We start from the raw sequence: 16,644 nt of genomic DNA, 5'->3' as shown, positions 1-16,644 counted from the left end.
ATCGTATTTATTGAGCGCTTACTTGTGCAGAGCACTGTACTAAGCGCTTGGGAAGTACAAGTTGGCAACATATAGAGACGGTCCCTACCCAACAGTGGGCTCACAGTCTAGAAGACTCTGCTCCTACCAAGGAGCAGAGATTGGGGGGAACTCAATCCTTATTATGTGCCAAGCACTGCGCTGAGCGCTGGGGCAGGTACGAAAGTCTCAGATTGGACACAGTCCCTGTCCTTTCTGGAGCTCACTGCATAAGGGGAGGTGGATTTTACCCGAAACCCCTTTTTCGGATGAGGGAACTGAGGCCCAGGGAAGTTGAGTGACTTGCCCAAGGTCACACAGCAGGGACCAGAGTTGTGGTCTTTCTATTAGACCACACTGTCTCCCGGGGAGGACCGAAGAAGCAAAGTCATCAGGGCATATTGGACAAGCCGCAACTTCCCTGGGTCTCAGTTCCCTCATCTGTAAAATGGGGATTATACATGTATGTATATATGTTTGTTATATGTATATATGGTTGTACATATTTATTACTCTATTTATTAATTTATTTATTTTACTTGTACATATCTATTCTCTTTATTTTATTTTGTTAGTATGTTTGGTTTTGTTCTCTGTCTCCCCCTTTTAGACTGTGAGCCCACTGTTGGGTAGGGACTGTCTCTAGATGTTGCCAATTTGTACTTCCCAATGGCTTAGTACAGTGCTCTGCACATAGTAAGCGCTCAATAAATACGATTGATGATGATGATGATGATGATGATTAAGTGTGTGAGTCCCACGTGGGACAGGGACTGTGTCCAACCTGATTAATTTGTATCTGCCCCAGGGCTTAGAACAATCAATCAATCAATCAATCAATCGTATTTATTGAGCACTTACTGTGTGCAGAGCACTGTACTAAGCGCTTGGGAAGTACAAGTTGACAACATAATAAGCATAACAATGCTTGGCACAGTGTAAATGCGTAACAAGAACCATTCCTTCCTCTCCCCCTCGTCCCCCTCTCCGTCCCCCCATCTTACCTCCTTCCCTTCCCCACAACACCTGTATATATGTATATATGTTTGTACATATTATTACTCTATTTATTTATTTATTTTACTTGTACGTATCTATTCTATTTATTTTATTTTGTTCGTATGTTTGGTTTTGTTCTCTGTCTCCCCCTTTTAGACTGTGAGCCCACTGTTGGGTAGGGACTGTCTCTATATGTTGCCAACTTGTACTTCCCAAGCGCTTAGTCCAGTGCTCTGCACACAGTAAGCGCTCAATAAATACGATTGATTGATTGATTATTATTATTATTATTATTATTATTATCGAGTGCTTACTGGGTGCAGAGCACCGCACTAAGCACTTGGGAGAGTAGAGAAGCAGCGTGGCTCAGTGGAAAGAGCCCGGGTTTGGGAGTCAGAGGTCATGGGTTCAAATCCCAGCTTTGCCACTTGTCACATGTGCGACTTTGGGCAAGTCACTTCGCTTCTCTGGGGCTCAGTTCCCTCATCTGTAAAATGGGGATGAAGACTGTGGGCCCCCCGTGGGGCAACCTGATCACCTTGTAGCCTCTCCAGCGCTTAGAACAGTGCTTTGTGCACAGTAAGTGCTTAACAAATGCCATTCTTCTTCTTCTTATTATTATTATTACAATACAACAAAAGTGGTAGACATATTCTTTGCTTACAATGTCTCCTGAGTCAGTAAATCGATCAGTGGCATTTATTGAGCACTCACTGTATGTACTCAGCACTTGGGAGTACAGACTTGGCAGGCGTATTCCTTGCTCATAATGCGCTACAGTCTAGAGGGAGGAAATAGACATTAACGTGAATAATTCATAATATATAATTTAAAGATCTGTACGTAAGTGCTGTGGGGCGGGCCGTGGGGCGAATATCAAATGCCCGAAGGTCACAGATCCAAGTATCTTGATGACGCAGAAGGGAGAGGGAGCAGAGGAAAAGAGGAGTCAATCAGGGGAGGCCTCTTGGAGGGGACATCAGCCCATGCTGATGTCTCAATTCTGATCATAACAACAACAGCAATAATATCAATGATATTAAAGCCAATAACAATATTTATAATTGCATATTTGTTACACACTTATCAGGGCACTTCAAGCATCATAGTAATAATAATATTTGGGGTATTTGTTAAGTGATTACTAAATGCCATGCACCCAGGGAAGATACAAGATAAACAGGTCAGACACAGTCCCCATTCCCACAAAGGGCGCACTATCTAAGTAGGAGGGGGAAAAGGAACCGAATCCCCATTTTACAGAAGAGGAAACTGAGGCCCAGAGAGGTGAAGTGGCTCAGTGGAAAGAGCCCGGGCTTTGGAGTCAGAGGTCATGGGTTCAAATCCCAGCCCCGCCAACTGTCAGCTGTGTGACTTTGGGCAAGTCACTTAACTTCTCTGAGCCTCAGTCACCTCATCTGTAAAATGGGGATTAAGACTGCAAGCCCCACATGGGACAACCTGATTACCTTGTATCCCCCCGGCGCTTAGAACAGTGCTTTGCACATAGTAAGCACTTAACAAATACCATCATCATCATCATCATGAGCCCACTGTTGGGTAGGGACCTTCTCTATATGTTGCCAATTTGCACTTCCCAAGCGCTTAGTACAGTGCTCTGCACATTGTAAGCGCTCAATAAATACGATTGATGATGATCATGTCACTTCACTTTGCTGGGCCTCAGTTGCCTCGTCTGTAAAATGGGAATTAAGAGTGCGCGTCCCAGGTAGTGCAGGGACCGTGTCCAACCCGAGTATCTTTTTCTACCCTTAGAGTAATAATGCTTGGCACATAGTAAGCGCTTTAAAAGTACTTGTTATTTTTGTTGTTGTTGCAATCCCCCCCGTTGCAGAGGGGCTGGGGGCTTAATGGCAACCCTTCCCATTCATTCAATCGTATTTATTGAGCGCTTAATGTGTGCAGAGCACTGTACTAAGCGCTTGGGAAGTACAAGTTGGATAAGGTCCCTACCCAACGGTGGGCTCACAGTCCACCTCCCTCCCCGGAGTGTTTTGGCTCCCACAGGTGAAAAGACGAAGGGGTGATGATGATGATGATGATGATGGCATTTATTAAGCGCTTACCATGTGCCAAGCACTGTTCTAAGCGCTGGGGAGGTTACAAGGTGATCAGGTTGTCCCACGGGGGGGGGCTCACAGTCTTCATCCCCATTTTACAGATGAGGGAACTGAGGCACAGAGAAGTTAAGTAATAATGATGATGATGATGGCATTTATTAAGCGCTTACTATGTGCCAAGCACAGTTCTAAGCGTGGCTCAGTGGAAAGAGCTCGGGCTTTGGAGTCAGAGGTCATGGGTTCAAATCCCGGCTCCGCCAACTGTCTGCTGGGTGACTTTGGGCAAGTCACTTCACTTCTCTGGGCCTCAGTTACCTCAGCTGTAAAATGGGGATTAAGACTGTGAACCCCTTGTGGGACAACCTAATCACCTTGTAACTTCCCCAGCGCTTAGAACAGTGCTTTGCACATAGTAAGCACTTAATAAACGCTATCATTATTATTATTATTATTTTTATTATTACGAGGTGATCAGGTTGTCCCACATGGGGCTCACAGTTTTCATCCCCATTTTACAGATATGGGACCTGAGGCACAGAGAAGAATAATAATGATGGCGTTTGTTAAGCGCTCACTTGGCGCAAAGCAATGTTCCAAGCACTGGGGAGGCCGCAAGGTGATCAAGTTGTCCCACATGGGGCTCACAGTCTTCATCCCCACTCTACAGATATGGAAACTGAGGCACAGAGAAGAATAATAAAGATGGGTGGGGGGCTTCTGATACCACCCCACAAACAGGAGAAATTTTCCGAGGGGAAAACCCTCATCCCCACTCTACAGATATGGAAACTGAGGCACAGAGAATAATAATAACGATGGGTGGGGGGTTTCTGATACCACCCCCCAAACAGGAGAAATTTTCCAAGGGGAAAACCGCCCTCCCGCCTTGTGCAGCCCATCCGATCCGTTTTCTAAACATGATACTTCCCGCCTGGTACTGCCGCACAAAGCACACCCCTTTTTTGTTCATTATTGTTAATTACAGTGGAGACCTTCCTATAATTAACTGCAGTATCGGGTAATTCGATGAAACAGGCGTCCGGCCCCCCATCTCCCCTCCACGCGTGCGCGTCTGTCTCCCCCACCCCTGTAATTTATGGCTGTCATCACTTCTACGGTGGTGTTTTCCTTATAATAAAATTTTATTGGTGAGATAATTCGATTATCGCCCAGCCTCCCGGCTCGTGCGTTCCCTTTCCAGAGACTCCAGCCGGCGATTTCTAGACTGGGAGCCCACTGTTGGGTAGGGACCGTCTCTAGATGTTGCCAACTTGGACTTCCCAAGCGCTTAGTCCAGTGCTCTGCACACGGTAAGCGCTCAATAAATACGATGGAATGAATGAATGAATGTTCACATGTTTTATTTTGTTGTGTGTCTCCCCCCTTCTAGACCGTGAGCCCGCTGTTGGGTAGGGACCGTCTCTAGATGTTGCCAACTTGGACTTCCCAAGCGCTTAGTCCAGTGCTCTGCACACGGTAAGTGCTCAATAAATACGATGGAATGAATGAATAAATGTTCACATGTTTTGTTTTGTTGTGTGTCTCCCCCTTCTAGACCGTGAGCCCGTTGTTGGGTAGGGACCGTCTCTAGATGTTGCCGACTTGGACTTCCCAAGCGCTTAGTCCAGTGCTCAGCACACAGTAAGCGCTCAATAATCAATCAATCAATCGTATTTATTGAGCGCTTACTGTGTGCAGAGCACTGGACTAAGCGCTTGGGAAGTCCAAGTTGGCAACATACAGAGACAGTCCCTACCCAACAGTGGGCTCACAGTCTAAAAGATTTAATGAATGGAAGGAATAGGGATTGTCTCAATCTGTTGCCGAATCGTACTTCCCAAGCGTTTAGTACAGTGCTCTGCGAACAGTAGGCGCTCAATAGATACGATTGAATGAATTATTAATGAGAAACTTGGCCTTGGCAGGGGCACCAATGAGAAGCCTCTCTTTACCCCCCCCGCCCCCCCGGGCCCCTGAGGCGTTGGCAGGAGCACCAATGAGAAGGCTCAATTTCCCCTTGGCCTTGACAGGGGCACCAATGAAAAGGCTCAACTTCCCCTCGGCCTTGGTGGGGGCACCAATGAGAAGCCTCGCCTTCAACTTCTCCCTTTCCCGGAGCATCAATGGGAGGCCTCGCTGCCCTCAGAGGCCTGGGCAGGTGCACCAATGGGAGGCCTCGCTGCCCTCGGAGGCCTGGGCAGGTGCACCAATGGGAGCCTTGGCAGGTGCACCAATGGGAGGCCTCGCTGCTCCCCACCCCCAGGCCTGGGCAGGTGCACCAATAGGAGGCCTTGCCCGCCTCCCCCCCCCCCGCCTGGGCAGGTGCACCAATGGGAACCCTCGTTGCCCTCGGAGGCCTAGGCAGGTGCACCAATGGGAGGCCTGGGCACGTGCACCAATGGGAGGTCTCGCTGTCCCCCCACCCCGAGGCCTGGGCAGGTGTACCAATGGGAGGCCTGGGCGGGTGCACCAATGGGAGGCCTCGCTGCCCTCCCCCCCCCAACAGGCCTGGGCAGGTGCACCAATGGGAACCCTCGCTGCCCTCGGAGGCCTGGGCAGGTGCACCAATGGGAGGCCTGGGCAGGTGCACCAATGGGAGGTCTCGCTGTCCCCCCACCCCGAGGCCTGGGCAGGTGTACCAATGGGAGGCCTGGGCGGGTGCACCAATGGGAGGCCTCGCTGCCCTCCCCCCCCCCCAACAGGCCTGGGCAGGTGCACCAATGGGAGGTCTCGCTGCCCTCGGAGGCCTGGGCAGGTGCACCAATGGGAGGCCTGGGCAGGTGCACCAACGGGAGGCCTGGGCAGGTGCACCAATGGGAGGCCTCGCTGCCCTCGAAGGACTGGGCAGGTGCACCAATGGGAGGCCTGGGCAGGTGCACCAATGGGAGGTCTCGCAGGTGCACCAACGGGAGGCCTGGAAAGGTGCACCAATGGGAGGCCTCGCTGCCCTCGAAGGACTGGACAGGTGCACCAATGGGAGGCCTGGGCAGGTGCACCAATGGGAGGTCTCGCTGCCCTCGGAGGCCTGGGCAGGTGCACCAATGGGAGGCCTTGCTGCCCTCGAAGGACTGGACAGGTGCACCAATGGGAGGCCTGGACTGGTGCATCAATGGGAGGCCTGGGCAGGTGCACCAATAGGAGGTCTGGGCAGGTGCACCAATGGGAAGCCTGGGCAGGTGCACCAATAGGAGGCCTCGCTGCCCCCCCCCCCCCAACCAGGCCTGGGCAGGTGCACCAATGGGAAGCCTCTCTGCCCCCTTCCTCCCAGGCCTGGGCAGGTGCACCAATGGGAGGCCTCGCTGCCCTCGGAGGCCTGGTCGGTGCACCAATGGGAGGCCTGGTTCTCCCGCTCCGGTCCCCCGCTAAATCCTCCTTTTGTCCCCCGGGACCAGACGGGGGATTTGCGGAACAAAGCCGGGCCGGGGGAAGTGGGGGGGAGGGGGGGGCTCGGCCTCACCCGGAATCAGGTCGCTCCTTCCAAGCCGGAGAGGGACAGCTGGGACCCAGTGTGGACACACGTGTAGTCACCCATGCATACATACATACATGCATGCACAAGCGTGTTTGTGTGGCCGGGGAATGATGGTATTTATTAAGCGCTTACTATGTGCGAAGCGCTGGAAGGTTGTGTCAGAAGTGGGATAGCTTTCTGCCTTTTGTGCTGAATCCCGGCTCCACCACTTGAAGCATTGTGGCTCAGTGGAAAGAGCACGGGCTTTGGAGTCAGAGGTCATGGGTCATGGGTTCGAGTCCCAGCTCTGCCATATGTCTGCTGTGTGACCTTGGGCAAGTCACTTAACTTCTCAGAGCCGCAGTTACCTCATCTGTAAAATGGGGATGATGACTGTAAGCCCCACGTGGGAAAACCTGATCACCTTGTATCCCCCCCCCAGCGCTTAGAGCAGTGCTTTGCACATAGTAAGTGCTTAACAAATGCCATCATCATCATCATCATCACTTGTCAGCTGTGTGATCTTGGGCAAGTCACTTCAGTCAATCAATCAACCAATCGTATTTATTGAGCGCTTACTGTGTGCAGAGCACTGTACTAAGCGCTTGGGAAGTACAGGTTGGCAACATATAGAGACGGTCCCTACCCAACAGTGGGCTCACAGTCTAGAAGGGGGAGACAGAGAACAAAACAAAACATACTAACAAAATAAATAGAATAGATATGTACAAGTATCATATGTACAAATGAAGTATATGTACTTCACTTCTCTGGGCCTCAGTTCCCTCTTCTGGAAAATGGGGATGATGACTGTGAGCCCCACGTGGGTCAACCTGATCACCTTGTATCTACCTCAGCGCTTAGAGCAGTGCTTGGCACATAAGCGCTTAACAAACACCATAATTATTATTCATTCATTCATTCAATCGTATTTATTGAGCTCTTACTGTGGGCAGAGCACTGGACTAAGCGCTTGGAAAGTACAATTCGACAACAAATTGAGACAATCCCTACCCAACAACGGGCTCCCAGTCTAGACTCCTCCGCTCTCCAGAAAGGGTATGTGTATCGTGGACTGACGGGTTTCTAATAATAATAATTGTGGTATTTGTTAAGTGCTTACCATGCACCAAGCACTGTCCTAAGCGCTGGGGTAGATACATGGTAATCAGGTTGCCCCAGGTGGGGCTCACAGTCTTAATCCCCATGTTTACAGATGAGGTAACTGAGGCACAGAGGAGTTGAGTGGTGGTGGAGTAGACAGGTGGTGGAGCTGGGATTAGAACCCACAACCTGACTCCCAAAACCGGGCTATTGCCAATAAGCCGCGCTGCGTCTCCTAATAATTGCTTACTTACTATGTGCCTGACCATGATCCTAAGCACTGGGGTAGGTGGAATTCATTCATTCATTCATTCATTCATTCAATCGTATTTATTGAGCACTTGTTGTGTGCAGAGCACTGTACTAACCGCTGAAATAGATCGGACGCAATCCTTGTTCCATGTGAGGCTGACAGCCTAAGGACTAAGCCCCCCTTTTTGCTCTTCCCCACCTCTCCCCGCCCCACGGCACTCATGAATATGTCTATATCTATAATTCTATTTATTTATATTGATGCCTGTTTACTTGTATTGATACCTGCCTCCCCCCCTCTAAGACTGTAAACCCGTTGTGGGCAGGGATTGTCTCCCTTTATTGCTGTATTGTAATAATAATAATCATGGCATTAGTTAAGCGCTTACTATTAGTTAAGCGCTTACTGTGTGCGATGCACTGTTCTAAGCGCTGGGGTAGATACAAGGTTGTCCCACGTGGGGCTCACAGTCTTAATCCCCATTTTACAGATGATGGAACTGAGGCACAGAGAATTTAAGTGACTTGCCCAAAATCACACAGCTGATACGTAGCAGAGCCGGGATTAGAACCCGTGACCTCCGACTCCCAAGCTCGGGCTCTTTCTGCTATGCTACACTGTATTTTCCAAGCGCTTAATGCAGTGGCCTGCACACAGTAAGCGCTCAATAAATACGATTGAATGAATAGATAATTAAATGAATGAATAAGGAGGCGGGGAAACATGGATTTTACTCTCTGCCCAATTTTGTAGATGAAGAAACTGAAGCTCAGAGAACTTCACGGACTCGTCCGAGGTCACACAGCAGAATCAGAAGGGAAAAGGCAGATTCGGGATTACTCAATCAATCAATCCATCATATTTATTGAGCACTTACTAAGTGCATGGGAGAGTCCAATATAGTAATGATAATAATAATGATGATGGCATTTCTTAAGTGCTTACTACGTGCAAAGCACTGTTCTAAGCGCTGGGGAGGTTACAAGGTGATCAGGCTGTCCCACTGGGGGGCTCACGGTCTTAATCCCCGTTTTACAGATGAGGTAACTGAGGCCCAGAGAAGTTAAGTGACTTGCCCAAAGTCACCCAGCTGACAATTGGCGGAGCCGGGATTTGAACCCACGACCTCTGACTCTCAAGTCCGGGCTCTTTCCACTATGGTAGTTGGAGTCACCTTCCCTGACCACAGCGAGCTTATCGTTTAAAGGGGAATCAATCGATCGTATTTATTGAGCGCTTACTGTGTGCAGAGCACTGTACTAAGCGCTACGGACACTGATAGGAATAAATAAATTACGGATCTGAACATAAGCGCCGTGGGGCCCGTGCTCTGACCACGAGGTTACACTGCTTTTTCTCGGCTTCATTTTTGCTTGGAAGCAATCAATAGGCTTTACCGTGTGTTTATTCTGCTTATTAGCAGTCCAGTGTACTAAGCGCAAGAGACAGCACAAGATTGAAAGCTCACTGCGGGTAAGGAAGGTGTCTGTAAACTCTGTTGTATTGTATTCCATTGCACTGTACTCTCCCAAGCATTATGCACAGTGCTCTGCACAAAATAAGTGCTCAGTAGTCACTTCACTTCTCTGGGCCTCAGTTACCTCATCTGTAAAATGGGGATTAAGACTGTGAGCCCCCCGTGGGACAACCTGATCACCTTGTAAACTCCCCAGCGCTTAGAACAGCGCTTTGCACGTAGTAAGCGCTTAATAAATGCCATCATTATTATTATTATTATTATTATCCTTGATTGATTGAATAGATCCCTGCCCTTGAGGAGCTTACTATCTACTATGTGCAGAGCACTTGGGGGAGTGGAGTTAGCGAGCCAAATCCCTGCCCTCCGAGATTTTGCAGTCTAGTGGGAGAGACGGCCGGTAAAGGAAATTCCAGGTAAGAGGAAGCAATAGGGTGTAAAGACTGCTGAAGTGGCAGTTGTGGTGAGGAGAAGGATTAATCATCATCAATCGTATTTATTGAGCGCTTACTATGTGCAGAGCACTGTACTAAGCGCATGGGAAGTACAAATTGGCAACATATAGAGACAGTCCCTACCCAACAGTGGGCTCACAGTCTAAAAGGGGGAGACAGAGAACAAAACCAAACATACTAACAAAATAAAATAGAATGGATATGTACAAATAAATTAAATAAATAAATAGAGTAACCAAAAAAAAAAAAAATCAGAGAAGCCCTCTTCCCTTCCCCCCAGATTGCTCTTTTTTTTCCATGGTATTTGTTAGTGCTTATTGTGTGCCAGACACTGAACTAAGCGCTCATGAGGTTGGACCCAGTCCCTGCCCCCCCATGGGGCTCACGGTCTTCACCCCCATTTTCCAGATGAGGTCACTGAGGCCCAGAAGAAGTGAAGTGACTCGCCCGAGGTCACCCAGCGGACAAGCGGCCGAACGGGGATTAGAACCCGGGTCTTTCTGAATCCCAGGCCCTGGCTCACGCCGCTTCTCCAACTCTCGTGCCCACGCCTTGCCAGTGGTGGCTAGCATCATCATCATCAATCGCATTTATTGAGCGCTTACTATGTGCAGAGCACTGTACTAAGCGCTTGGGAAGTACAAATTGGCAACATATAGAGACAGTCCCTACCCAACAGTGGGCTCACAGTCTAAAAGGGGGAGACGGGGAACAAAACCAAACATACTAACAAAATAAAATAGAATAGATATGTACAAATAAAATAAATAAATAGAGTAAAAAATATGTACAAACATATATACATATATACAGGTGCTGTGGGGAAGGGAAGGAGGTAAGATGGGGGGGATGGAGAGGGGTGGGCCAGCTAACCAGTGGGTTTTGGGTGGCAAAATTCCTCCCTTACTTTGTGCTAAGCACTGGGGTAGATACAGGACGGACAGGTTGGATGCATCCCCTGACCCGCCTGGGGCTCACCGTCATCATCATCATCATCAATCGTATTTATTGAGCGCTTTCTATGTGCACAGCACTGTACTAAGCGCTTGGGAAGTACAAATTGGCAACATCTAGAGACAGTCCCTACCCAACAGTGGGCTCACAGTCTAAAAGGGGGAGACAGAGAACAAAACCAAACGTACTAACAAAATAAAATAAATAGAATAGATATGTACAAGTAAAATAAATAAATCCCTGTCACAGGACAGGGATCTGGTCCTGAGAAACGGGGGCCCTGAGGGGTGACGAGACTTGCCCAAGGTCACACAGCGTGTTGGTGGCCAAGCGGCAGGGGCTCTTGTGGCTGTACGGGAGTCGGGGAGAGAAAGGGTTGGCACGATAATGGTAATAATTGTGATATTTAAGCGCCAATGGGCCAGACACTGTTCTAAGCGCTGGGGTGGAGACAAATAAATCGGGTCGGACGCCATCCCTGTCCCACGTGGGGCTCACGTTCTTCATCCCCATTTTACAGATGAAGGGACCCGAAGCCCAGAGAAGTGAAGTGACTTGCCCAAGGTCACACGGCAGACAAGTGGCGGAGCCGGGATTGGAACCCAGGTCCTTCTGACTCCCAAGTCCATGCTTTATCCACTAGGCCACGCTGGGCAACCACTGCGGGCCCTGAGTTCGAGCCAGAGGGAAGATTTCAGCGGCCTGTCTGGGTGAGGAGACTTTTCTTGTCTTTACAAGGCACCATCTGGACTCCCGCTCTGCCCCCCGGGCCTGCTGGGTGACCTTGGGCAAGCGGCTCAACCTCTCTGGGCCTCCATTTTCTCATCTGTACAATGGGGATAAGATGCCCGCCCTCCCTCGCTTTGGGACTGGGGCCCCGAGGGGGGACGGGAGCTCTTTCCTATCCGATTATCCCGCATCTATCGATTGATACCAGCATCATGGATCGTCACATCAGCGCTTAGAACCGTGCTTTGCATCATCATCATCATCATCATCATCAATCGTATTTATTGAGCGCTTACTATGTGCAGAGCACTGTACTAAGCGCTTGGGAAGTACAAATTGGCAACATCTAGAGACAGTCCCTACCCAACAGTGGGCTCACAGTCTAAAAGGGGGAGACATAGAACAAAACCAAACATACTAACAAAATAAAATAAATAGAATAGATATGTACATAGTAAGCGCTTAACAAATGTGAGCCCACTGTTGGGTAGGGACCGTCTCTATATGTTGCCAACTTGTACTTCCTAAGTGCTTAGTACAGTGCTCTGTACACAGTAAGCGCTCAATAAATACGATTGATTGATTGATTGATTGATTCCCAAGCGCTTAGTACAGAGCTCTGCACACAGTAAGCGCTCAATAAATACTATTGATGAATGAATGAATGAAATGCCATTATTATTATTATTATTATTATTATCATCACATTCTTTGATAGGTGGGTACCCCGGACCCTCTGCCAATCTCAGCTCTGCTTTCCAGAAGGACTCATTCACTCGTGGCAGAGTGGTATTTGTTAAGCGCTCACTATGCGCCAAGCCCTGTTCTAAGCACTGGGGGAGATACAAGGTCATCAGGTTGTCCCACGTGGGACTCACAACCTTTAATCCCCATTTTACAGATGAGGGACCTGAGGCCCAGAGAAGTGAAGTGACTTTCCCAAAGTCACACAGCTACCCCAGCGCTCAGGGCAGCGCTCGGCACCAAGCGCTTACCAAATTCCGCATTTATGATCATTACTTGTCATTATTCCCTTTTTCTTTGGTATTTTTTTAAGCGTTTACTCTGGGCCAGGCAGTGTACTAAGCGCTGGGGTGTCTCCCCCTTTATATATATCCTATATATATATATATATATATATATATATATATATCCCCCTTTATATATATCCTGTATATATGTATATATGGTTGTACATATTTATTACTCTATTTATTTATTTATTTATTTATTTTACTTGTACATTTCTATCCTATTTTATTTTGTTGGTATGTTTGGTTCTGTTCTCTGTCTCCCCCTTTTAGACTGTGAGCCCACTGTTGGGTAGGGACTGTCTCTACGTGTTGCCAATTTGTACTTCCCAAGCGCTTAGTACAGTGCTCTGCACATAGTAAGCGCTCAATAAATACGATTGATTGATTGATTGATTAGACTGTGAGCCCACTGTTGGGTAGGGACTGTCTCTATATGTTGCCAATTTGTACTTCCCAAGCGCTCAGTACAGTGCTCTGCACATAGTAAGCGCTCAATAAATACAATTGATGATGATGATGATGATGATGATGATACGAGCAAATCGGGCTGGACACGGTCCCTGTCTCCCGGGGGGCTCCCGGTCTCAATCCCCATTTTACAGGTGAGGGAACTGAGGCCCAGTGGAAGTGAAGTGACTTGTCCGAGGTCACCCGGCCGACCAGTGGCGGGGCTGGGATTAGAACTCAGATCCCTCTGACTCCCAGGCTTGCAAACCCCCCTCACCGGCCCAAGGTTGGGGAAGGGAATCAGCTGCTGGGAAGAGAGAAAATTCCGGACCAAGCCAGGAACTCCGGCCTTCCATTTGGGAACCTGACGGCCGGTTACCCCTCTAATCCTAATAATTACGGTATTTGTTGAGCGCTCCCTCCGCTCTAAGCGCGGGGGCCTAACCGAGCTAATCAGGTCGGCCGCAGCCCCTGGGGCTCCCCAGGCCCCACCCCCGGTTTTCCGGAGGATCAATCAATCAATCGTATTTATTGAGCGCTTACTATGTGCAGAGCACTGTACTAAGCGCTTGGGAAGTACAAATTGGCAACACATAGAGACAGTCCCTACCCACCAGTGGGCTCACAGTCTAAGAGGGGGAGACAGAGAACAGAACCAAACGTACCAACAAAATCAAATAAATAGGATAGAAATGTACAAGTAAAATAAATAAATAAATAAATAAATAGAGTAATAAATATGTACAACCATATATCCATATATACAGGTGCTGTGGGGAAGGGAAGGAGGTAAGATGGGGGGGATGGAGAGGGGGACGAGGGGGAGAGTTAGGAAGGGGCTGAGTGTGGGAAGGCCTCCTGGAGGAGGTGAGCTCTCAGTAGGGCCTTGAAGGGAGGAAGAGAACGAGCTTGGCGGAGGGGCAGAGGGATTGGGGGCATTCCAGGCCCGGGGGAGGAGAGAACCGAGGCCCCCGAGAGGTGAAACGACTTGGCCAAGGTCACCGGGCAGCTGAGCGGCGGGGCCGGGATTCGAACCCGGGGCCCCCGCCTCCCAGCCGGGGCTGGGGCCAATGGGCCCGGTTTTCGGGGGGCGGGGGGCGTCCCGCGTGCCCGCCCCCAGCTTCCCGCCCCCGCAGGCCTCGACGCCCCCCGGGCCCGCCATCCTCCTGTGCCATCCTCCCGTGCCATCCTCCTCCCTGCCATCCTCCTCCCTGCCATCCTCCTGTGCCACCCTCCTCTGCCATCGTCCCTGCCATCCTCCTGTGCCATCCTCCTGTGCCAGGCATCGTCCGCTGGCCCTGGCCCTGGCGCCATCGGGGTGGGGCTCCTCCGCCCCCTCCCCCCTTGGGCCGCATGGCCCCCCTCCCCCGCGCCGGTCCCCCGGGGGGCTCCCGGGGCCCATTGTGTCTCCCGCTCGGTGTGCCGCAGCCCCGGCCCCCCTCCCTCCCCATCCCTCCCCATCCCCATCCCCATCATCTCCATCCCTATGCCCATCCCCAGCATCCCTATCCCCATCCCTATCCATCCATCCCCGCCCCCTCCCCGGCGGGCTCCGGCCGCCGCATCCCTGCCGCACAGCGGGCCCCCGCCCCCCGGAGCCCCCCCTGAGCCCCCCCACCCCCCCCACCCCCCCGTGGTGCCCCCCGCCTCACCGGTCTGGCCCTTGCCCAGCGTCTTCTCGAGGCGGTAGGGTCCCACATACTGCGCGTGCTGCGGGCCGCTCCCGCCTTCCTTCCCCGTCGAGGTCATCGCTCCCGGAGGCCGGGGGCCGGCCGGACGGCCCGGGGACGGGGAGGGGGAGCGGGAGGGGGCTCCCCTCCAGAGGGGTCTCCCCCCCCCCCCGCCTCTTCTCCGCCTTTCGATCCCACTCGGCCGCTCCCGGGGCGCGGGACGGACGGACGGACGGACGGAGGGATGGATGGATACGCGACGCCTCTTCAGCCCCTCTCCTCCTCCTCCTCCTCCTCCTCCTCCTTCAGGCCCACTCCTCCTGCTCCTCTTCCTCCTCCTCCTCCAACCCCTCTCCTCGTCTTCCTCTCCCTCCTCCTCCTCCTTCTCCTGCTCCTCCTCCTCCTTCAGCTCCTCTCCTCCTCCTCCTCTCCCTCCTCCTCCAGCCCCTACCCTCCTGCTCCTCCTCCTGCTCCTCCTCCTCCTCCTTCGGTCCCTCTCCTCCTCCTCCTGCTCCTCCTCCTCCTCCTTCAGTCCCTCTCCTCCTCCTCTCCCTCCTCCTCCTCCTTCAGCCCTTCTCCTCCTCTTGCTGCTCCTCCTCCTCCTTCAGCTCCTCTCCCTCCTCCTTCCTCAGCCCCTCTCCTCCTCCTCCTCCTCCTGCTCCTCCTCCTCCTCCTTCAGTCCCTCTCCTCCTCCTCCTCCTCCTCTCCTCCTCCTCCTGCTCCTCCTCCAGCTCCTCTCCCTCCTCCTTCCTCAGCCCCTCTCCTCCTCCTCCTCCTTCAGTCCCTCTCCTCCTCCTCCTCCTCTTCCTCCTCTCCTCCTCCTCCTCCTCCAGCCCCTCTCCTCCTCCTCCTCCTCCTCCCCCTCCTCCCCTCCCTCCTCCCGCTCCTCCCCGCTCCCCGCCCGGCGCCCCCCGCGCCCCTCCTCGCGGGCGGCCAGCTGCCGGGCAGGGCGCGCGTTGCCAATGGCAATCCTCCTTTTTGTCCCGGTCCTGGGCGGACGCGGGCGGGGGGGAGGAGGAGGAGGAGGAGGAGGGATGGAGGGAGGGAGGGAGGGGACCGGGGCGGGGCCGGGGCCCGGACAGGACCGACCCCCGCCCGTCCTCCCTCCCGTCCGTCCCCCCGCCCCGGACCGTTGGGTGGGAGAGGGGCCCGGCCGGAGCCCCGTCCTGCCGGGGTCCTGCCGGGGCGGTGGAAGCGGGCCGGACCGCGGGGGCGACTGACTGGCATCGCCACCGACCAATCAGCACCGCCCCCGCCCCTCCCCCCGTCAGCCCCCCTCCCCGGGAAGGGGGCCAGGAGACCCGCACGCCCAGCCCCACATCCCCCCCCCATCCCTCTCCCTCCTCCCCATCCCCCCAGCAACCTCCTCCCGGGGGGCGGGGGGGGCTGACCGAGGCGCGACCCCCCCCTCCCCGCAGGACAGGCCGTCACCCCCATGGAGGGGAGGGGGTTTCACCCCAGATCCAGCCTCAAGCCCCTCCCCAGGACAGACTGTCACCCACATCAGTCAGTCAGTCAATCGTATTTATTGAGCGCTTACTGTGTGCAGAGCACTGGACTAAGCGCTTGGGAAGTACAAGTCGACATATAGAGACAGTCCCTACCCAACAGTGGGCTCACCCACATGGAGGGGAGGGGGTTTCAGGCTGGCCGACCCGCGCCCCCCACCCCAAATCCAGCCGGAAGCCCCCCAGGACAGGCCGTCACCCACAAGCTCGCTCTCTTCCTCCCTTCAAGGCCCTGCTGAGAGCTCACCTCCCCCAGGAGGCCTTCCCAGACTGAGCCCCTTCCTTCCTCTCCCCCTCGTCCCCCTCTCCATCCCCCATCTTACCTCCCTCCCTTCCCCACAGCACCTGTATATATGTATATATGTTTGTACATGTTTTTTTTACTCTATTTATTTATTTAATTTATTTGTACATATCTATTCTATTTATTTTATTTGTTAGTATCTTTGGTTGTTCTCTGTCTC

At 52.2% G+C, this 16,644-nt stretch overlaps 1 protein-coding gene across 13 annotated transcripts in view; it reads right to left on the bottom strand.

The window, feature by feature from the left end:
- Positions 1-14,826, bottom strand: part of BRSK2 (BR serine/threonine kinase 2) — a 250,755-nt gene extending 235,929 nt beyond the window's left edge. For all 13 annotated transcript variants that reach the window (XR_005455664.1, XR_005455666.1, XR_005455667.1 and 10 more), the window contains exon 1: positions 14,655-14,826. Coding sequence is in view for 9 of the 13 variants with exons in the window: in XM_038764291.1 (XP_038620219.1) it covers positions 14,655-14,751 (97 nt within the window). In the remaining 4 variants the exon portion in view is untranslated. The remainder of the gene's footprint in view (positions 1-14,654) is intronic.
- Positions 14,827-16,644: the final 1,818 nt, after the last annotated feature.

This window comes from Tachyglossus aculeatus, chromosome 22 (genome assembly GCF_015852505.1).
Source record: "Tachyglossus aculeatus isolate mTacAcu1 chromosome 22, mTacAcu1.pri, whole genome shotgun sequence".
Classification (NCBI taxonomy): domain Eukaryota; kingdom Metazoa; phylum Chordata; class Mammalia; order Monotremata; family Tachyglossidae; genus Tachyglossus; species Tachyglossus aculeatus.
Note: the sequence above shows the minus strand (reverse complement) of the source record. Positions and strands in the feature narration are given on the sequence as shown.